The sequence below is a fragment of the Oncorhynchus mykiss genome, chromosome 18 (assembly GCF_057628025.1).
Source record: "Oncorhynchus mykiss isolate SJ-2025 chromosome 18, ASM5762802v1, whole genome shotgun sequence".
Taxonomy (NCBI): Eukaryota; Metazoa; Chordata; class Actinopteri; order Salmoniformes; family Salmonidae; genus Oncorhynchus; species Oncorhynchus mykiss.
In genome coordinates this window covers 29448157-29472300 of record NC_143039.1, presented here as the reverse complement: position 1 = coordinate 29472300, position 24144 = coordinate 29448157, and the positions used below count along the sequence as shown (strand labels likewise).

The 24144-nt window shown below is 41.4% G+C and overlaps 1 protein-coding gene across 4 annotated transcripts; it reads left to right on the top strand.

The window, feature by feature from the left end:
• Positions 1-7400: 7400 nt before the first annotated feature.
• On the top strand, positions 7401-21337 carry LOC110495819 (SLIT and NTRK-like protein 5). 4 transcript variants are annotated; one of them, XM_090208107.1, is made up of 4 exons: positions 7401-7633; positions 9327-9446; positions 11545-11656; positions 17698-21337. In XM_090208107.1, the coding sequence occupies exon 4, from the start codon at positions 17755-17757 to the stop codon at positions 20356-20358; it is 2604 nt and encodes an 867-aa protein (XP_090064233.1). In that variant the 5' UTR covers positions 7401-7633; positions 9327-9446; positions 11545-11656; positions 17698-17754; the 3' UTR covers positions 20359-21337. The 4 variants fall into 4 exon arrangements, with proteins under 4 accessions (XP_090064233.1, XP_090064234.1, XP_021426951.3 ...); XM_090208108.1 differs by lacking the exons at positions 9327-9446; positions 11545-11656; XM_021571276.3 differs by lacking the exons at positions 7401-7633; positions 9327-9446; positions 11545-11656 and adding an exon at positions 15176-15903.
• The last annotated feature ends 2807 nt before the right edge of the window (positions 21338-24144 follow it).

Here is a 24144-nt window from a genome sequence, read left to right as displayed (position 1 = left end):
GAGCCTCCAGAGGCATGCATAGGCCAAATTGAGCTCCATACCGCATCGCAGTGCGCCTCCCATATTTTGTAACAATGCAGAGTGATCCTTATAGCTCCGCATTGACATGATTGTTTGATGGTAGGTAAGGGCAAGAGGTCCTCTATGAACTCAAACTCACTTCCTTGACAACTTCCTTCACAACAGCTCTACTCAACAGCTCTGCGCTACTCCGCGAAGTGCAAGAAGCATGAATGCAGAGGCCGTATCTCTGTAAATGATGCATGGCCAATACAGAATCCTGATTGACCATGCCCTTTAAGTGGTGCATAGTTCCTTTTGTTTCCATATGTTGCATTGAAAGTGGCTTACATTGTGTTGATTCGATCACAATATCCACAGTAAAGGGAAACGTTGATAGTGTTAACTCAGGGGAGAAACTCTAGAAAGTGATGTTCTTTGCGTGTGCTGACATTAGTTCTGCGCTGCAGTCCCAGTGGACTGCTCAGGCGCACAGCTTAGAGGGAACATTGGTGTCAAGGCCCCACGGCACCCAACTCAACTGTACAACTTGATGTACATTCATATCATAGACCAAGAGCATCTCATTAAACAATGATGGGCATTAACATGGAGTTGGTCCCCCCTTTGCTGCTATAACAGCCTCCACTCTTCTGGGAAGGCTTCCCACTAGATGTTGGGACATTGCCGGCTGGGACATGCTTCCATTCAGCCACAAGAGCATTTGTGAGGTCGGGCATTGATGTTGGGAGATTAGGCATGGGTCGCAGTCGGCATTCAAATTCATCCTAAAGGTGTTTGATGGGGCTGAGGTCAGGGCTCTGTGAAGGTCGGTCAAATTCTTCCACACCGATCTTGAGAAACCGCTTCTGTATGGACCTCGCTACTCGATTCAGCAATCGGAAGTCACAATGTGTGAGCTTGTGTGGCCTACCACTTCGCAGCTGAACCGTTGTTGCTCCTAGACATTTCCACTTCCCAGTAACAGCACTTACAGTTGACTGGATCAGCTATAGCAAAGCAGAAATTTGATGAACTCACTTGTTGAAAAGGTGGCATCCTATGACGGTACCACGTTGAAAGTCACTGTGGTCTTCAGTATGGGCCATTCTACTGCCAATGTTTGTCTATGGAGATTGCACGGTGGTGTTCTCAACTGTATTAACCTGTCAGCATTGGATGTGGCTGAAATAGTCAAATCCACTAATTTGAAGGGGTGTTCACATACTTTTGGCCATATAGTGTATTTGATAATATACATATTATTAATTTCTCAGTGTATAAGACAATGGTTCATCGCCACACAACACTGCACATTTAACACATCAGCCTTGGTTTCTAGGGCATAGGCCTCTTTTATTTGAGTCAGACACCCATCCATGCACCTCACACCGTCCAGTAGGGGTCAGAGACAACTGAGTCCAGTAGGGAATCCACCCAGGGAATCCCTGGTCACTAGCTATCAAATCAAATCAAATTGTATTGGTCACATACACATGGTTAGCAGATGTTAATGTGAATGCAGCTAAATGCTTGTGCTTCTAGTTCCGATAGTGCAGTAATATCTAACAAGTAAACTAACAATTCCCAGACTGCCTAATACACACAATGAGAATGAGTGAATGAGAATATGTACATATACACTACCGTTCAAAAGTTTGGGGTCACTTAGAAATGACCTTGTTTTCCGTGAAAACATACATGAAATTACTTGCAAAATGTGTAGGAAATATAGTCAAGATATTGACAAGGTTATAAATAAGGATTTTTTAATTGGGTCCTTCAAACTTTGCTTTCGTCAAAGAATCCTCCACTTGCAGCAATTACAGCCTTGCAGACCTTTGGTATTCCAGTTGTTCATTTGTTGAGGTAATCTGAAGAGATGTCACCCCATGCTTCCCGAAGCACGTCCTGGTCACTTCTTATGTCCATATGGTCAAGCTGCTCCCACAACAACGCAATAGGGTTGAGATCTGGTGACTGTGCTGGCAACTCCATCATAGACAGAATAACAGCTGACTGCTTCTTCCATAAATAGTCATTGCATAGTTTGGAGCTGTGCTTTGGGTCATTTTAATTGGCTCAAATTAAGCGCTGTCCACATGGTATGGCATGGCGTTGCAAAATGGAGTGATAGCCTTCCTTCTTCAAGATCCTTTTTAATCTGTACAAATCTCCCACTTTGACACCACCAAAGCACCCCTGACCATCACATTGCCTCCACCATGCTTGACAGATGGCGTCAAGCACTCCTCCAGCATCGTTTCATTTTTTTCTGTGTCTCACGAATGTTCTTCTTTGTGATCCGAACACCTCAAACTTAGATTAGTCTGTCCATAAAAAAAATTCCAATCTTCCTCTGTCCAGTGTCTGTGTTCTTTTGCCCATCTTAATCTTTTATTTTTATTGGCCAGTCTAAGATATGGCTTTTTCTTTGCAACTCTGCCTAGAAGGCCAGCATCCCAGAGTCACCTCTTCATTGTTGAAGTTGAGACTGGTGGTGTTGTGGGGACTATTTAATGAAGCTGCCAGTTGAGGACTTGTGAGGCAAAAACAAGGACATTTCAAAGTGACCCCAAACTTTTGAACAGTAGTGTATTTGGTTTTGTCAAGTACTGGAAGCACATTTTAATCTGGAATTGAGGTCAGTTTGAAACACCACTTTTGCACAGTATTACCCTATATCACTTGACCTTTTGAAGGATATGGTTTTTGCTGAAGCCAATTGGGAGAACATCACACTTTGCATATGTTGACGAAGTAATGGTCCAGTTTGTTGATAGTTCCCTATGCACCTGTCATTAATCAAAATTATTTTCTAGTTATTACATGAATTTCAGAGGACCATAAAATGCATCTGTTGTTTTGCATACTCTCCTCACTTCTAGAGTACCATGGATTGTATATTGATGGCACTTTTATTGATAAATGAATTCAACATTTGTTAATGAATGTATTCTCGTCCCATGACTTGTCATTGTGAGGGTGCAGTATGAAATGATTTCCCTTGGGAGCTCTCCTGATCAACACACTCTACTAAATACCAAAGTCCTCCGTTGGGATACGGGATGGGTGTTAAAACAACTATATATTGATAATTTTTATGAAAATCAATGTTTATTTAGCTGCTTCATGAGTTCACAGAAGCCTATTGCGATCACTCAATAAACATAGGCCCTAGTTCTTTGAATCTAAAAATGTTATATGATTTTTCAGGCATTGTAGATAATAAGTCTTATTGAGCAATGGTCTTTGTTCATATATGATTATACCATGCAGTATGGTACAGAACACTTTGTTCATTCAGAAAAAACGTTAGTTATTTTTCATGGTCAGTGTGCTTAGTTGATTCTATTGTTTTCTATTGTGATGTTCTGAAACATACTAGAACATGGAACATACTGAAGAATAGTGTAGAAAAAGCACCATTGGCACTCAAAGGAGCATGTGAGAGGACTGATATAGTCAGACTCCTTTCGGCCCCTATACCTTCCCAGCATGAATCAAATCACTGCTACGGAAATCAATGATCCAGACATAAAAAAGGCAGCTAGTGCAAAGAATTGGAACGTCATAGGGTTCAACAACCTTTTTTCATTTCAAATACCTTTTGATTCTATGATGTCCCTGTTCATTCTGCTGTGGCATTCTGTGGTGCGCTGTGTGTGTTTGATGGTGCCACACGTCAGCTATGTAAAGACATGGGTATAGTGTTGTTGTGTCTGTTTTTACTCCGGACGGGCGTTTTTCATGCTTCTTAGGCTCCTGACAAGTGGAAGTAGTTTTGTGAACCTCAACTACTGAATTCGTAACATCAGCTGCAGTGGGGAGAAATAGCTGAAGATGCTGTAATTCATTGGTTTATTTCGGATCCCCATTAGGTAATTTGTCTGTTTGCTTGAGTATTTGAAGATGGAAGAGAGTTCCATGTGATCATGGCTCTGTATGATACTGTGCATTGCCAAGAATTCGTTTTGGACTTGGGGACTAAGAAGAGACGCCTGGTGGCATGTCTTGTGGAGTATGTATTGGTGTCTGAACCGAATGTTATTTGATTATGCAGACAATCTTGAATTTCCATTACGTTAATATTTCTCATAAAAATGATAAGAGAAGCAGTGGATCTCTCGACAACCCTCAACCAGTTCTGTATGTGCAGTTAAGGGCAAGGGGTGCTGATCTGTTTTGAGCCAGCTTCAACTTTGCTATGTCTTTCTTTGCTGCACTTGACCATATTACCGGACAGAAATCAAGATGAGACCGAGACCAGAGCCTGAACAACTAGTGCAGTTGATTTTTTGTGTGTCAAAAACACAGAACATCATTTGGGTGACTGACACTACCAGTTGTAGGTTAACTAAAAGGAGTCTATCTTAGGAGTTATATTTGTATTAGTGTCTAAATGTGTGTATTTTTAGTGCAGAGAGAAAAGGGAAGAGACAACTAGACATGCATGACAATTGATATGTACATGGTAATATTCTCATCCATATTTTCACATACTGTAATTATCTTGACTATTTAAATAGAGGGCAAATGGTTCCTCTTGTGACTTAGAAATCCATTATTGCTTGGCTAATTGGCTAGGCAGGCTTTTCCCCCTCATTCATTCCCTCACTCACAGATTGAAATCCAACAGTGATTCTAATTTAGACTAGAACATTGCACAGTAAAATTAATTTCCAATCCCAAAACGAGAGAAAAGTTTGTTTGAACAATAGCCCTCACGCTGTGTGTCTGACATGTGACTTGCAGACGAGCTTTACATTTTTTGCACATATGTGATGTTTGAAATTCTGCAGGTTATCCCCCCAATTTCTGTCCCAAATTCATAAAGTACAGACAGTCGTTTTATTAGCAACATTCATTGTACTAAATATGAGAGTAGTGTTCAATAGAGGAACTGGATGGGAGTAATGTTCATACCTCAACAATGTCACAGTTTCTGTTTTCTGATTTCCCCATTATCTTGTTTTACCCTTAATTAATAACTACCAACCTTGGCTACTGTTCAAACTTAGAACTGCAGAGCATCAAACTGTATTGTGTACTGAGGGTGACTATGCATCAGGCTTCCACTCCTGTCTGTTTTTTTTTAAATTGCTGACAAAGTTGCCCAACATTTGAAAACCGGCTTAGCCATCCATTCTCTGCAATACATAACATTGACCTTTTGAATGTAGGCCACCACTGAATTTTACTAACCATGCTCCACTTCAGCTTAGTGTTTTCAAATGTGCCTTTCAACTGGCCAGGCAATGTGCTTCACAATGCCTTATGATCTGAATTTCTACTATGAGAGTGGCTGATAGTTAAGGATTTAGAGAAAGATATACTAGCCAGACAAATTCACCATTTGATATGTACACATGTAATGCAATTGCTCTTAACATCTTACATTTCTTATCCTATCACCTGATGACTAATGGGTCAAAGTCAGAGATTAAAATGAAATTTTATCTATGCTTTAAATATGGGTAGTGGTGATGTTACCTCACAGATGGCTGAAGACCTTGATGGCTGAAGACCTTAAGTGCTGTTAACCCACACTAAAGACTAATAAACTCAGCAAAAAAAGATCCCCTTTTCAGGACTCTGTCTTTCAAAGATAATTTGTAAAAATCAAAATAACTTCACAGATCTTATATGTAAAGGGTTTAAACACTGTTTCCAATGCTTGTTCAATGAACCATCATTTTTTTAATAAACATGCACCTGTGGAATGGTTGTTAACACATTAACAGCTTACAGACGGTAGGCAATTGAGGTCACAGTTATGAAAACTTATGACACTAAAGAGGCCTTTCTACTGACTCAGAAAAACACCAAAAGAAAGATGTCAGGGTCCCTGCTCAACTGTGTGAATGTGCTTTAGGCATGCTGCAAAGAGGTATGAGGACTGCAGAAGTGGCCAGGGCAATAAATTGCAATGTCCGTACTGTGAGATGCCTAAGACAGCGCTATGTGGAGACAGGACGGACAGCTGATCATCCTCGCAGTGGCAGACCACGTGTAACAACACCTGCACAGGATTGATAAATCCGAACATCACACCTGCGGGACAGGTACAGGATGGCAACAGCAACTGCCCGAGTTACACCAGGAACGCACAATCCCTCCATCAGTGCTCAGACTGTCTGCAATAGGCTGAGAGAGGCAGGTCCTCACCAGACACAGACATCACCAGAAACAACGTCGCCTATGGGCACAAACCCACCATCATTGGACCAGACAGGACTGGCAAAAAGTGTTCTTCACAGACGGGTCGCGGTTTTGTCTCACCAGGGGTGATGGTCGGATTTGCGTTTATCGTCGAAGGAATGAGCGTTACACCGAGGCCTGTACTCTGGAGCGGGATTGATTAGGAGGTGGAGGGTCCATCATGGTCTGGCGCGGTGTGTCACGGACTGAGCTTGTTGTCACTGCAGGCAATCTCTATGCTGTGCATTACAGGGAAGATATCCTCCTCCCTCATGTGGTACCTGCAGGCTCATCCTGACATGACCCTCCAGAATGACAATGCCACCAGCCATACTGCTCGTTCTGTGTGTGATTTCCTCCAAGACAGGAATGTCAGTGTTCTGCCATGGCCAGCGAAGAGCCCGGATCTCAATCCCATTCAGCACGTCTGGGACCTGTTGGATTGGAGGGTGAGGGCTAGGGCCATTCCCCCCAGAAATATCTGGGAACTTGCAGGTGCCTTGGAGGAAGAGTGGGGTAACATCTCACAGCAATCACTGGAAAATCTGGTGCAGTCCATGAGGAAGAGATGCGCTGCATTACTTAATGCAACTTGTGGCCACACCAGATACTGACTGTTGCTTTTGATTTTGACCCCCCTTTTGTTCAGGGACACATTATTCCATTTCTGTTAGTCACATGTCTGTGGAACTTGTTCAGTTTATGTCTCAGTTCTTGAATCGTGTTATGTTCTAACAAATATTTACACATGTTTAAGTTTGTTGAAAATAAATGCAGTTGACAGTGAGAGGACGTTTTTTGCTGAGTTTATATTGACACATATTTCAAATACATACTGTATATGTAATATAGTGTACGTACTAATATTTGAAATAAAAATATCTAAATATATTCATTCCTCATATATGTGACCTGTTTCAGGAAACTAGGCTTATGCAGGGTCACTAATTCACAGGAGAGCCATTTGAATGTAACCTTTTTTTTATCAAATTGGATTTTTTTCTCACAAATGCCTTCTCAAACATGTGAACTTTCATGTGCCTTAATAACAAATGTGAATGCCATCTGTAAATACAAATCAAATTGTTAACTTACGAGCCTAGTTGGTTTAGGCACAGAAAAAGTGAGTAATCTTCCCGCTAGCCATGATTGGGTGAGATAATGACATGCCGAGAGACGAGTTTGGATTGGTATGCCATATAGCACGCTTCTGTCTATTTGAGCTGGTCAGTCTGTCTAGGTGCAGCTTTTTTTAATTGATTGTGTAGTAACTGCGTAAGTGTTGCTCTCCACTTTCTGGAGGACTGAGTTTTGAAATCAGTGGAATTCGAGTATGAAGCTAAGGAAATTAAGAAAAGACCTGTCTCCGGATTACATCTTCAAACCATGGCATCCGACAGGAGACGTGTCCATCCATGAATGATGTATACAGGTAAGATAGTCTAGCTAGCTACATTTTCAGATTTGACAGTTTATAACTTTGACAGAAAGTGGTTCATTTCAAGTTAAAGTGTACTATTAGCTAGCTAGCTAAAGTTAGCTGGCTGGCTCGCTAGCTAAAGTTACATGTATGTCTTATTATTCATATATCAGAGCCATTTGCTTGGCTAGCTATAGCCTAATTTAAGCTAGCTAACGTTGAACCAGGTTGGTTAGCTATCTGTAGATTCATGCAGGGTAGTAATGTCATGATTTGGGATTATGGTTAATTTTTTACCTAGCTAGCGAGCTAATGTTAGCTGGCTGGCTCGCTAGCTAACGTTACATGTATGATCTTATTATTCATATCTCAGAGCCATTTGCTTGGCTAGCTATAGCCTAATGTTAGCAAGATAACATTGAACCTGGTTGGTTAGCTACCTGCAGATTCATGCAGGATAGTAACGTCATGAGTTGGGATTATGGTTCATTATTTACCTAGCTAGCTAGCTGCATGTCAACTACAGGTTAAGCTCCAATGTCCATTGTCAGACTCACAAGTTGCAATTACCCTGTGTATAATGCAGAGACATAGAGTCAGTAAAACGATTCCACACAAGATGGAGAATAAGAGGTTAATATTCAGGAGCTAACTAGCTAAATGATACAAAATACTAACTGACATTGGCTGTTGAGGCTCCACACCAGAATTATCCATTGCAGGGAAAAATATTTTTATTTTTAGCTAGAAATAATCTAGCTAGCTAGCCATTGCTTGGTAAGAAACATTTTACATTAACTAGCTAGCTTTGGCAATTAGATTATATCTAGCACATACCTGTAATGTAGCTACACAACATACTAACTATCCATTGAATTCTTACCTTGGTCAGTCACACTGCATGTTGTGTGGACAAGCTAAGGGAGCTGGCTAGCTACAGTAAGTAGCTGTGTCAGCTAGCTGAGTGAAAACGCTTTCTTTCAGGCAGTTTGACCCGCTAGCTTAAAAAGTAGATTTTAAATAATTGTTATGAATATATCATGAAACAAAATACTATTATCAGTAAGATTGATTTTGGGTGCTAACAGGTGAAATTTCTAAATTTCCAGCTCTGGATCATTTCAAATTGGGATTGACAGCTCGGGAGCAATATGTTCTAGGTTAATGTGTCTCCTTTCGAAATTAACATAGCTAATCTTACATTGTTTCATAATTGACAAGTAGCCTCAATAGCTGAATAATTACATTTTTAACTTTTGCATGCAAACCCCATTTTGGAAACCTAAAGCCAAGGAACTAGATGTCAATAGACACAACATTACAATTCAGCATGATACATGTGGTGCATATTTAATTTACATAGATTGTAAAATATATATACATACATATTCTATGATGTGCTCAAGTTATATATTTCATGAATATGTTTTGAACATACATGTAAGTACTGTATATTTTATGATGTATGAGTTTTCTGTATGGGCGCTCAGACCTGAAACTCTATCCCAATACCCAAGTCTCAGCAAGTCAACTCTATAAGTTTCTATTTCTGAAAATGTCAACATTGTAAACATGGGAGATTTCTATGTCCAAAGTTATGGTGAAAATATGTTGTTTGTATTGTATTGTTTTGGATTGTTTTCTGTCTTTTTTTTAACCTAGGGCCTACTGTAACTGAAGGCTATGATTGGTGAACTTTTTTCAGGTTCGCCGCTTTGTTACTCTGCATGAGAGCTCATAATTCAATTCATTCACTCGTTCATACTGTTGATACTGTGGATGCACTTATCGCTGTCGTCAGCAGCTCTCTTCATTATAGCCCCAGGTAAGTTGGCATCTTACCGATTCAACATTTTTTAAATTACCTTCCCTTAGGAACCTGGGAGGGATAAAAACAAAGGAAAGCCCCCGCGAAACCTCCCTGCTCTTTGGTGATCAATCTTAGCTGTCTGAAGAGGCAATACAGTCATTCTTCAATGTGAATCCACTCCAGAGCTATACATCTTCTCAGGCCTGATAAATGCTGAGGGTTAGATTTGATGCTTTTGATTAACGCCCGGGCATTGACAGCTAGTATCGCGCAGGAAGTAAATGTGGCAAATTAACTGCCAGAAAAATGAAAACAGAGAGTAAAGAAGTGATCTACACATTCCAGGAGCTAACTTTATTGATGTGATGTACAGTGCCTTCAGAAAGTATTCACACCCCTTGACATATTCCACATTTTGTTGTGTTACAGCCTGACTTCAAAATCGCTGCCAGCCTGGCAGCGATTACAGCTGTGAGTCTTTCTGGGCAAGTCTCTAAAAGCTTTTCACACCTGGATTATACAATATTTGCACGTACATTTTTGTTTTATTCTTCAAGCTCTGTCGGGTTGGTTGATGATCATTGATGAACAGCCATTTTCATGTCTTGCCATAGATTTTCAAGCTGATTTAAGATAATTGTATGTGTGGGGTACAGAGATCAGGTAGGCATTTAAAAAATCATGTTAAATGCTATCATTGCACACATAGTGAGTCCAGGCAACTTATTATGTGACTTGTTAAGCACATCTTTACTCCTGAACTTATTTAGGCTTGCCATCACAAAGGTGTTGAATACTTATTGACTCCAAACACTTTTCATTTTTAAATAATATGTACAAAATTCTAAAAACATAATTACAATTTGACATTACGGGTTATTGTGTATAGGCAAGTGACACACAATCTCAATGTAATCCATTTCAATTTAGGCTGTAAAACAACAGAAGGTGGAATAGATCATGGGTTGTGAATGCTTCCGAAGGCACTGTGTTTGCAACTGTTGAAATAAAATGTTATGGTACCATTCCACTGTTGAGAAACCAAAGTCAAATAAAGGCACACACTAATTTGTGGTGCATCTAGATGATCAATTACTTCTCTTTCCCTAATCAATTTCATTTGTTTTAATTGCTTTGCACTTATTGCACCAACATATATTAATGTCATCAGAAAATATGATGTCAAGTTCATATATGTTATTGTGGGGAAAATTAAACGCTATTGTGATACTTCACAAAGGCAGCTGCATGTAACATGTACCAGTCAAGAGAAGTTGGTGTTTTGATCAATGTGCTTCAATAAATGATCCTGTGAGGGTGTCCTCATAATCACAGTGGTTACAATTGCAAACATCAACATTTGTGCTGATTATCTTCTGATAGGGTTGAAAACACATGACATGAATCAAAATACATTTTTGCAATGCTATTAATAGCGCCATTCAACATACGGTCATGAAAAAAAAAGTAATAATAAAAATGGAAGTGTTCCTTTCAAGACTCCAGGGCCCTATTCCAGAAGGGGTGCATGTGAGCCTTTTTATAGCGGCCCAAAATGAAGGCAGCATTTTAGAGAACAGAAGGGCCCGAAACTCAGTGTATCTGTCGATATGTCATAGCTGTCACAGGAGGTGAATCATAGCCAAGCGGTAGAGGCCCTGTCATGGGCTGAAACGATGTAACCTAGGCTGTTGATAGTTTTTTGGGGAGTGACACAAAATATAAACATTTTTACTGCCAGCATCCTCAGCAAAAGCTGCATGTTGTTGTTGTGTGTGTGTGTGTGTTATTAGCCAATAGTGAGGTATACTCACCTAAGGGACCTTACATATCATTGTATGTGTGGGGTACAGAGATCAGGTAGGCATTCAAAAATCATGTTAAACACTATCATTGCGCACATGTGACTTGTTAAGCAACAATGTGCTCCTCAACTTATTTAGGCTTGCCATAACAAAAGGGTTGAATACTTATTTGACTCGAGACATTTCAGCTTTTCATTTTGAATGAATTTGTACACATTTCTAAAAAACACAATGCCAATTTGACATTCTTGGTTACTGTGTGTAAGCCAGTGACTCATAATCTAGATGTAATCCATTTTTTAATTCAGGCTGCAGCACAACAGCATGTGAAAAAAGTCAAGGGTTGTGAATACTTCCTGTATTTGCCACTGTTGAAGGAAAATGGATGGCGCCACTCCACTGTTGAGAAAACAAAGTCACGTAAGTAAGGCATACACTCTTAATTGTGGTGCATCTAGATTATCAATTACTCTAAGCAATCCAGCTAACCCATCAATCAAATAACCAGTTAACCAAAATACTGTTTTTTCCAGAAATTGGTAACGATTATTGAGCTGGAATTGCTGTTTGTTATTCGACAGGTGCACTGCAATTGAATCAAATGAATGTGCAGTTGCTGTAACAGTTTTGTCCCAATCCACATATCATATTTATGAATTCACCACCACGTCTCTTCGTTATCTCTATAAAACATGACATCCACATGACATTGACATTCGATGATTAATATCAGTATTTACATGAAGAACATTGTCAACATTGTCTTGAGAAATGGAGAACTATCTTTTAATACAAATCCATTCGATTGAATGTTAGTATTCTGGTCCCAAAAGGATAACTCAAGGACAACAGTGATAAGAGTCCTATATCTTTTTTTACTTATTCTATGGGCATCACAAATCTTGGCTCAGACTGTCTAGATGCTAAAGCTGTCAATGCAAACAGTAATGTGTGACATAGAAACACAGCACATACTGTATAATGTTCTGAGATAATCCCACATACCATTAATTACGAGCCTTGGGCACATTATCTGATCTCATTAAGCATAGGCATTGGGCTCAATACTTTGTAGCATCACATCCCAATGACATCAGATCTTTACTCCTTGATTGGGTATGATAGTGTGTGCATAGCACAGGAGGTTGGTGGCACCTTCATTGGGGGGAGGACGTGCTCGTGGTAATGTCTGGAGCAGAATAGGTGGAACTGTATATAACACATGGTTTCTATTTGTTTAATGTCTTTCCATTTGCACCGTTCCAGCCATTATTATGAGCCGTCCTCCCCTCAGCAGCCTCCACTGGCATAGTCATTATTTAGTAGGTGATCATTAGGATGAGCTTTCCAGGTGAAGCTTATACAGTAGGCACCTAATTCTACAAACTGTAAGCACACTCAGTTCATGTTGACCAAGCAGCCGTATGTGCTCCCATTTCCAATCTGTAGTGCCCTGTGTGTATAATTATTAATATTTTTGGTCTGGTAACAGGCAGGTTGGCATAGATGCATCTGCTGTAGAGTAAATACAAAGGCCTACACAAACACACACACACACACACACACACACACTGATTTGAATAATACTGCTACTGTTTCTTTTAAAATGATCGCATGTACACATATCTATCCCTCTCACTCTCTATCTTACTCTTTCTCTCCTTTCTCTCTCCCTCTCTCTCTCTTACGTGCACATACACACACACAAACCACTTGTATCTCCTCCATCAGAGGAAACCGATAATCATGTCAGGTAATTCAAAAAAATGACTGCTATTTTGATGTCATGATTCTTCTCAGGGGAGCCAGCCAAAGTGCCTTCCATTGGGAAGACACCACTGGCACCGCGCCACGCTATCACGACAACGACTTCTTTAACTGGATTTCCAACTGAGCGCCAGCGATTGTGAGATGTGTCCTTCACAACGGGCAACTTACTGTTAACGTATTGCTAATGCGATTAGCCAGCCAGAAACGTTCAGATAATTTAATGCATCTCCACGGGTAATTTGGATGTCGCCTATATGACACATCAGCTTACCGTTGTGTTTGGTCACTAAGGAGGGTATAGGAGTTGGCTTATGGATACGTAATACAATGTAGACTAAAGGGAAGATCTGTTTGTACATGCCAGCCCCCTCCATAAGCTAGATTTAATTATATGTATACATTGCTTGCTCAATGGCTCTCAAGGTCTAATTGGACTTTATCCCTGGCAGAGCTAACATGCATGGGGTTGCAAAGACTTATTCAAACTTAATTTGCCAATCACCTGTCTTTGTTAGCCAATGGACAGATAAACCACAAATTTGACTGTTTGAATAGGCACCAGGCAAAAAGTTGATGAATTCAAACAGTTCAGATTCGAATCGCTTATTTCCACTAAGGACTTTCCCTAGTGTTTTACCAAAAGGGCTCAGACTTTTGTGTTGCCACCTACACAGCCTGGCCCCAGTGTCTCACTGCGCCATGGCCTCCGTGGACCTGCTCTAACTTGTGGCCAAGTCCAGGCCATTGGTACTTTTCAGCTTTCATTTATATAGCAATGGTTAACTGTGCACATGTGTTAACACCATCTAGGGTTAACACCTTCTCACAAAGCAACTGTCTTGTTGATGCAGATGTTGTTGATTCTGCTCTACACAAGTCCTCAGTGTCAAGACCTCAGTGTCAAGTCCTCAGTGTCAAGACCTCAGTGTCAAGACCTCAGTGTCAAGTCCTCAGTGTCAAGTCCTCAGTGGCAAGTCCTCAGAGTCAAGACCTCAGTGTCAAGTCCTCAGTGTCAAGACCTCAGTGTCAAGTCCTCAGTGTCAAGACCTCAGTGTCAAGTCCTCAGTGTCAAGACCTAAGTGTCAAGACTTCAGTGTCAAGTCCTCAGTGTCAAGTCCTCAGTGTCAAGACCTCAGTGTCAAGTCCTCAGTGTCAAGTCCTCAGTGTCAAGTCCTCAGTGTCAAGACCTCAGTGTCAAGTCCACAGTGGCAAGTCCTCAGTGTCAAGTCCTCAGTGTCAGCCCTAACTAACTGGAAACACAGTCCCCCCCCCCCCCAAAAAAAAAAAAAAACAACAACAATAGAGCTAACATGAATATGATCACTTGCAAACCACTGGTGCTGTAATGGAAAAACCCAGTTTACCAGACCCAGATTTAGCCTAGTCTTGGACTAAAATGTACTTTTCAGGGATAATCCCCACTAAACATGCTTCTTAGTCCAGGATTAGGCTTTAATCTTCTTTTTTTTCAGGAAATCAGACCCAAATGTGTTGGTTGTTATAATTGTTGATTTAATTTAGAAAATACATGCAATTTGCAATTTTGTGCACAGATTTCCTGTATGTACAGTAAATTTCCATGTCTTTAAACACTTACCCAAACCATATGGTTTAGGCATGCCTGAGATTTAAGTTAGGTGCAGGCAGTTAGCCCTACCAAAGAGAGTTTTAGCTACCCTCAACTACAACTAGGTTATACTGTATGTCTCATAGGCTGTGTTCTATGTCACTCTCTCTCTCTCTCTCTCTCTCTCTCTCTCTCTCTCTCTCACACACACACACCCTCGGGCCATCCTACGACTCCACCCACACACTGACCTTACATACATGCCACATGAACAGCACCTGTTGCCATGAGTATTTTTTCACTGGCAGCCCATTTCTGATATTTTGCCCAATTATGGGCAACAGATCTGATCTGATTGGTCAAATTATTGGCAATAAATATAATATCAAAATTGGTCTGTCTGTGTCAATGCAGCCGTATTATCTGACAGTGTACAGTACACCCTCAAAAAATTATGTTTCATCGCATTGTACTGCCCTCTATAGGCCTCCCTCACTCCTTCGACCCCCCCCCCCCCCCCCCCCTCACGAAGTACTACACAACAAATTGCATCTAAATATTGACAACATGCATGTTTTGCTCGTTATATACGTTAGGGGTGGGGATATTCATACATATTTCAGGATTCTTTCAGCCTCCAACGAATGGAAATTAATATTGACTTTACATATTGTGTATGCTGCGCCAGCCTTGATACACGTTCCACCAGTTGAAACATTGTCAGTACAAAAAACGCATAACTGATTGCACAGAGACATAAGGAGGACATCATATTATTTCGTCAGACAATGTCGAATTAAAGTCAACTATCTAAGATGCGCATACATATTCAGTCAAATTGTGCGGTCAACGCTGAGAATTTTTTGGGGGATCTTGGGTAGATCTATTCACAACGCAATACAAGCCGTACCACTCACAAGATACAAAGGGATTCGTGCCTTTCCACGGATTCACCGGCGCTTGTGCTACAGAGGGAGATCTCGGTTGAAATGGATGTATCTGATGTTTTGCAGTTCGGTTTATTACCCTTTTTCCCATATGAAAGTATTACTTTTCCTTGATTCCAATCCACAATGAGAGACCAAGATTAGCTGTGAGAAATACAAGAACCCGTTTTTTTGTCGCGCTGATTGTCACGTTGCAGGCGTGAATGAGACAGTTTGTGCAATTCATTGCCTGGTATGTGGAGCTAAAGACCGCCGTGGCTCTACTTTGAGGATTTTACAACGGGGAAAAGGAAGGAAAATCACAGATTCCACATTACCATAGGACAGGATGGTAAACAGCGGAAGGTAGTTGGAATGCTTTCGCATTGACAAGGTTCAACATGGTAAGGACAGCGGATTTTCTGTCTGAGATGCAGGGCTCTATTGCTCATTTCAGGGGAAGCTATTGCTTGAGTAGGGGACCTGTCCATGGTCCTGAAAATTATTTTCCCCCATACAGCTCTTTATCCACATACAGCAGTATTCAATTTGGTTTAATCTAGATTAAAAACGATGAAAAGGGTGAATTTGATTAAAGTGGCAATAATATGCATCCGCGTTTACTGATCGATATAATAAATTGACATAAATTGCATAACTTTTTTGGGGGCTCCTCAGTGTCCTTCAATGTGATGAATGAATGCGCAATTCATGAAATCATTGCAATGCCTCATATTCGTTCAGTGTAGGCCTATTTTGATTAAATTAATTATTGGTAAATGGCCTACATAGGCTACATACTAACTAAATATGCAATGCAATACACTCTTCATCGGTATGAATCAAATGTCCTTTCGTAAAAAAAAAAAAGCATAGCCTATTAGTTTACCATAAACTCTATGATCATATTAGGATGACTACACCCACAACATCGGACCTCTAGGCCGATAGCGTTTTCTATTTTGTGGATTTTGTCACAGATATAACTTGTGTGTGTGTTTGTGTGTGTGTATGTGTGATTGTGTGAGTGGTGCGCGCGCGTTTGTGAGTGGGGTGTAGAGCGAGTGAAAGGGAGAGAGAGATTATTTGAAGAAGAATTAGGAAATTCTTCAACTTCAACATATACCGGATGCGATTTAAACCTTTATTATAGTATGATTTATTCCACATCAAGATGTAAATTGTGCATGACATTCAGCAATGCTTGCAAATCCGTTTTTGCTTTTAATCAACTTGGGTCTCTTTTTTTCGCCGGAGGGATGAAGGGCTGTGACTATCCCTATGTAACAATCAGTATTTCTAACGCATGCATGATTGAGGATGAACACCTCCCATAATGACCACGACTAGCCTATTTATCATTATTTATTAACAAATATCTCCTGATATCTGATGATAATGATTGATACCCGGCGATTTGTATACTATTCGCAAGTCGTCGGATATGCGGGGTGAGTAGAAGATTGGTCTTTCCATAGGGTTGCTCGTATACTATGTTTAAAATAGATCTTTAAATCTAAACTAACAATGGAATTTTGTTCCATTCCATTCATGAAATGTATGTTTTAATCCTGGGTCCCGTCGATTAAACGTAAACATTGTATCAAGATTAACTCTTTGCTGGAATCTTCGGGGAATATAATTTGAAATGGCAATGGATTCTGTATAAATGTCGCCGATGGCTAGTCGGTTTAGTTTGCAAGCCATTTGAATGCATCGTTAGCTTTCAAAATCCCTCAACTCCATCCTAAAGCAGCTATAATCAACCTGCTTGTTCTATTTTCAAAGAAACACACGCATAAGGCTGTACTCTTTTCCATGACATTCACCAATGTGCACTGCATGTCATCAATATTTCGCATGGGGAGTTATTTCCTTTTCGGGATGTCTATACCATGTTGAGATATGATGCTGTAGCTAAATACATAATAATGGAACTGTACTGAATGTGGCATTTTAGCTGCAACAAATGTTTTTGACATAACTATATTGTGTTTGCAACTCTCTCCAGATTGCTGGTCTTTCTTTTGCACGTAAACCTCCAAATATGTATATGCATTTAGTTATCTAAAATGCTTTACAAAGTGTAGTATGTCTCTATCCACAAGTGTATAACTCTTTGTTACCACTGCATGCAGGGATGTTTCGCTTAACATAAGATGTTCATTAAACAGACAATGCCTGCCTTTCTCTTCTAGATGACACCCCATACTGGCACCATACTTCAGTGAGCTGGGGCACCTTCTCCCTTGAAAATGCATATCTGGATACTGAAAATAATCCTTCTGATCGCAGCATCTCTGACTCTGGTCGAGATGTACGACAATTACGGGGAGATCTGTAGGAATCTATGTACATGCGAGGAGAAGGAAGGGATACTGACGGTAAGCTGTGAGAACAGAGGGATTGTCAGACTGACAGAAATAAGCCCGGTGCATTTTTCAATGTACCACCTTCTGCTGACAGGGAACCTCTTAAAGAAACTGTCCCTCAACGACTTTATCAACTACACTGGGGCGACCATATTGCATTTAGGCAACAATGCTATCGACGAAGTGGAAACGGGTGCTTTCAATGGACTTCAAGGATTAAAGAGATTGCACTTGAACAACAACAAGATAGACGTCCTAAGGGATGATACGTTTGTCGGCCTGGAGAGTTTGGAATACCTTCAGATTGATTACAATTACATCACCAATATAGAGCCCAATGCCCTGAGTAAATTGCATCAGCTCACAGTTCTCATTTTGAATGACAATTTGCTCTCTGCTCTGCCTACCAACATTTTCCGGAATGTTCCCTTAACACATCTGGACCTCAGGGGCAACCGTTTGAAAATGTTTCCTTACATTGGGCTCCTGGAGCACATGGACAAAGTGGTGGAATTACAACTCGAGGAGAACCCGTGGAATTGCTCATGTGAGCTCATCGCCCTGAAAGCTTGGCTGGAGAGCATATCATACACAGCTTTAGTGGGGGAGGTGGTCTGTGAGACGCCGTTCAGGCTGCATGGCAGAGACCTGGACGAGGTCTCCAAACAGGAGCTGTGCCCTCGCCGAGCAATCTCTGAATATGAAATGCGCCCCCCTCCCCCACTCAGCACCAATGGATATTTCCAAACCACTCCAGCTTCGGTGACGGCCTCAGCCACCTCATCGAATGCTTTCAAGGCGTCGTCAAGGCCTACCAAGGGCACCCGTCAATCAAACCGAACCAGGTCAAAGCCCACCTCCCGGATTCCGGCTAACCCTTACAACTATGGCCCCATCATTGCTTATCAGACCAAATCTCCTGTGCCTTTGGACTGTCCCACCACCTGTACGTGTAATCTGCAGATTGCTGATCTTGGACTAAATGTCAACTGCCAGGAGAGAAAGATTGAGAACATATCTGACCTTAAGCCCAAGCCATACAATCCCAAAAAAATGTACCTCACGGGGAATTACATTCCTGTGGTACGCAGATCGGATTTCTTGGAGGCTACCGGATTGGATTTGCTTCACCTAGGAAACAATAGGATATCCCTCATCCAAGACAGAGCTTTTGGGGATTTAACCAACCTGCGTAGGCTGTATTTAAATGGTAATCTAATCGACAGGCTTACAGCAGAGATGTTTTTTGGCCTGCAGAGTTTGCAGTATCTCTACTTAGAATACAACAAAATCCAAGAGATTGTAGGGGGCACTTTCCGGTTTGTGCCAAACCTTCAGCTGCTTTTCCTCAACAATAACCTTCTGAAAACCTTACCAGGGGGAATCTTTACTGGGCTGTCCCTCTCTAGACTTAATCTCCGCAGTAACCATTTCCAAAACCTGCCTGTAAGCGGTGTGTTAGATCAGTTAAAATTGCTGTTGCAGATAGATCTGATTGAGAACCCGTGGGATTGCTCATGTGACGTCGTCGGCATGAAGATATGGCTTGAGCAGCTCAGTGCAGGCACCGTTGTTAATGAGGTTAAATGCGAGACCCCCAAACGGCACAGCGGGATTGACATGCGTTCCATTCAGTCTGAACAGCTGTGTCCAGATTACTCTGACGTAGTCGTCTCAACAGCGCCCCCCTCTGACGAGCCTCTGCCGGACAGAGCCACCACCACAGAGACTTACCAGAGATCTAACCCCACTAGCAGCGTCGTCCCTCTCTCTGTCCTCATCCTCAGCCTGCTGCTCGTGTTCATCATGTCCGTCTTTGTGGCGGCGGGGCTGTTTGTGGTCGTGGTGAAAAAGCGCAAAAAGTCCCAGAGCGACCGCACCAGCACCAACAACTCTGACGTGAGCTCGTTTAACTTGCAGTACAGCCTTTACAGTAATAACCGAACCGTCCCCAAAGTCAAAGCCCCCGCAGGACACGTGTATGAGTACATCCCTCACCCTATGGGCCACATGTGCAAAAATCCCATTTACAGGTCCAGGGAAGGCAACACAGTCGAGGATTACCGTGACCTCCATGAATTGAAGGTGACTTATAGAAGTGATGTGGATGAGGAGAGGAACAGCAACTTGAGGAGTCCCACTTATAGCGTGAGCACTATTGAGCCTCGCGAGGACCCCTCCCCTGCACAGAATGCTGAGCACTTCTTCAGGGGCATCATAGAGGCGGACAACCAATCCCCCTCCGGTAACAGTCTAGAATACAAGTACACTGGCCCTGTCTCGTACACGTACAACCCAAACTTTGATGTTAGACGCCAGTTCTTACACCCAGAGAGGATACGAGAAACAGTGCTTTATGGCACAGCGCCAAGTACTGTTTACGTGGAGCCCAACAGAAATGAATATTTGGAACTAAAAGCGAAACTTCAAGTCGAGCCAGACTACCTCGAAGTTCTTGAGAAACAGACCACTTTCAGTCAGTTTTGAGCAACAGATTTGTCCATATGTGAAGGATTTCCCTCCTTAAAAGTACTGGCTCAATATTGAGGGTGCCTTGGCACGACACATCAACAAAATAAGCATTAAACGGGGTGTGCCAAACTCTATTATTCTTATTTCTTAATTACATGACATCGCAGGAACTGAAAGTCTCTCTCTGAACCTAACTGGACGAACACACAAGTTGTTCTACTTAACTGGTGATTTAGAATCTATTTTTATATGGTGACGATTGAATACACATATATGTAAGTGTACAGGTAACCTTACCCGACCACATTTTCAGGAATATAACCATACATATATTGTGAATCACAGAAAAAATGTTTATAAATCACCTTCTGACGAAAGAACACTGTACGGCAGTGTCTCCATCAAACTGCGCAGGACAATTCTCTGCTTTTAGTCTGTAAGTATTTATTGGAGTGCTCTGCCATGTGTTTTCCAAACTTTTGATTCTTCATCAATACTACCTGTGTCATAATTCCAGGATCCTCTGTAAAACCTTTAGGTTTTGTAGTTCCATATCATTCACCGTAGCTCGGCATTGTACAAGTGGCTTTTTTTGTTGTTTTGTTTTCAAAGGTGGCACACCCCCAATGTTAAAGAAAGACTGCGTCATTTAATGAAGAAGAAAAGAAGGTGTCCTTGTATGCTTTCTGCACTTTTTTTGGAGTTGGAAGGCAAGTGGGCCTTTTAAACAGCTATCATTAGGATGATTACTATTAAAAATGAATACGTGCGTTCATTCTTAATATGTACTCCTGGTATGTTATCAAATTCATGAATAATAATTGAAGTAATAATTATGTTGTGTAATACTGATCTTTTAATGTAACACCTATTTTTATACAAGCATTCGCAATTCTCTTTCCCTCGTCAATTGCATTTGTTTAAATTGCTTTGCACTTATTGCACTATATTGACCAAAATATGTTAATGTCATCAATAAATATGATGTCAGGTTCATATGCGTTCTTGTGGGGTAAATGAAAGGCTATCGTTAGATACTTCACAGAGGCAGTTGCATGTAACATACCATTCAAGAGAAGTTGGTCTTTCAATGAGGTTTTGATCAATATGCTTAAATCAATGATCCTGTGTGGGTGCCCTCATAATCATAGTGGTTCCAACTGCAAGCATCAACATTTGTGCCGATCATCTTCTGATAGGGTTAAAAAACACATTACATCACAGGCACCAACAAATACATATGGAAGTGTTCCTTTCAAGACTCCAGGGCCCTATTCCAGAAGGGGTGCATGTGAGCCGTTTTATAGCGGCCCAAAATGAAGGCAGCATTTTAGAGAACAGAAGGGCCCGAAACTCAGTGTATCTGTCGATATGTCATGGCCGTCACAAGAGGTGAATCATAGCCAAGTGTCCACAGGCTAACGGTAGAGGCCCTGTCATGGGCTGAACCGATGTAACCTAGGCTGTTGACAGTTTTGGGGTAAATTATGTGCCAGTGTAACTCATTTGGGAGGTGACACAAAATCTAAACATTTTACTTCCGGCAACCTCAGCAAAAGCTGCATGTTGCTGTGTGTGTGTTATTAGCCAATACTGAGTATCTGACCTAGTTGCTTTACTCCTGAGCTGCAGTTGCTTGGGAAAAAATGTATTTCAGGTGTGAATCAAATTATGGCGTTAGTATAGGGACGCGTGTTCGGTGTTCGTGTGTATGTACGCAATTGTGTGTCTTTACACTAACATGTGCCTCTTTGTGATTTCATAATATACCCATCTCATTTGTTAAGTGAACCTGGTGGTGGGGGGGTTTCATGCTCCTATTTTCAAGCCAGAAGCCAGCCGAAATGTTGCCATGACCCTGAGCAGGGTATCCGAATCCTGGCTAATGGATGAATGAATTAGCCATGTCTCACTGCAGGAGGTTGACGATAGAGCCTCTAACCTGACAAATAATGCTTTTAATAAGCCAATGGGGTCCTCTGTGGGACTCCATGTGGAACGGCACAATGGTTTAATTCGCCTCCCTGGATTTGTTCACTTAGCTCATTTGGAGGGGCCAAAGGAGGGAACATCTCTGCTGTAAACCTGTTGTGCTGCAGTGCAGGGCCGAGAGGACATGTGAGGAGGACGCTCTGCCACAGCGTCATGATGATGTGAGCAATTGAGTTCAAGGAGATTTGGGTAATTGAGAAGGCAGAGATGAGATCTGACAGGCACCAATGAGTCTGATGATTGCTTTAATCATGATAGTTAATGGAATTCCTCCAGGCATGTAAAAGCGCTCAAATGTTCATCAACACATTAAGATTTCTTGTCCCTCACCTCTGTAATTACAGATCTACGTTTTTTTTGGGGGGGGGGGGGTGTTATTCTCACCGATTGTAATGAATGTTTTTTTATTGTATTATTTGAATCAATATGTCTGATACTTTTAACCTGATTTGTCACCTTTCAATGGTTTTCATGGGTATCCATAAAGAAACTAGGACTTAATATTCAAAGCAAGGGTAACTCCTAATTTCCATTTGACATTTTTACCTTCGACATAATGCAGTTCAGAGAACATTTAGTGTGATCAACAAAGCAGCCTATTTCTCAAGTATCTGTGGTAAAGATTCCTAAGGGATGTTGTCTGATGCTAATTCACCCGTCTCCCCAATCTATAGTTTTCCCAGACTACATGGAAAGTAGTATAATATGGTAATGAAATATGTTATAACAGTATACTGGAAAAGGACTGATAAAAGCATGTAAGTATACTCCACATTCCTGTGGTACTGAGAGGTTGAGCTGAGCTACTGCTCGTACAACTTCCTGTTAAACATGACCTGGTGATTGTTCCTCTCTGCAGGGATAAAACCAAATAAATCAAATGTGCCGTATCAAAAAAAATCTATTCTGTTAGATAGTGAAAAGTGTTTTCTGAAAGCCAGCAAGGGCCCTGGATTACTAAGAAACGGCAACAACAGTTTTCAAAATGGATGCTATTTTTGTCTGTCATCGGATAACCTTGTATGTGTGTGTGTGTGTGTTTGTGTGTGTGTTTGTGTGTGTATGTATGTTCGAGAGAGTGTGAGAGTTGTGTATGTGCATAGAAGCTCAGTGACAGTGTTTGTATGTTCGGGAGGGAGGGGGGGAGAGTCATGTATGTGCGTAGAATGTCAGTGATTGTGTATGTGTGTGTGTCAGTGCCTCTTTCCTGTCTCCCTGTTTCCAAGCATGCTCCCACTGGGTCGCCCGGTTGTGCTTATTAGGCTCACGTTTTGTTTGTTTGGTTATAGTGCTGCAGCCGTTGATCAGAAGCTGCAGCAACCCTGTCGTTTGATAAATGGCAACCATAGCATTACTGACTCCCCAGCCTCGTGATGTCTGGCTAAAAAAACAACAGGTTGATGTATTGCTTCCTTGAGTGTGTCAAGTCATTTAGCTGTAGCCCCTGCCCTAGCTCTGTGCGTCATTGTCTGAGTGGGAGGAAAGGAATGCATAAAGGGTACATCCAATGATGCAGCATACTGTAGCCGCAGTTATTTTGTCTCGAATGTTACGACTGTACTGGGTGATATTGTTAGTTGACTTGAGAGCTGTTGACAGCCATAGACATGCAAGAAGGTGCTGCTAAATTGATGTCAATGTGGCAACGGATTACGGTTTATTTTGTTTGGTGTGCTGACTGGATAGGCTGTCATTTATTTCCCTTGAAACCATGCAGGATCACACACACACACGGTCACGGTCTCACACACACACACACACACACACACACACACACACACACACACATACACACATGTACACACGCAC

What these genes read in the sequence shown, in the direction of transcription:
- LOC110495819 (XM_090208108.1), top strand. Translation starts at nt 17,755, where the DNA reads ATGCATATCTGGATACTGAAAATAATCCTTCTGATCGCAGCATCTCTG.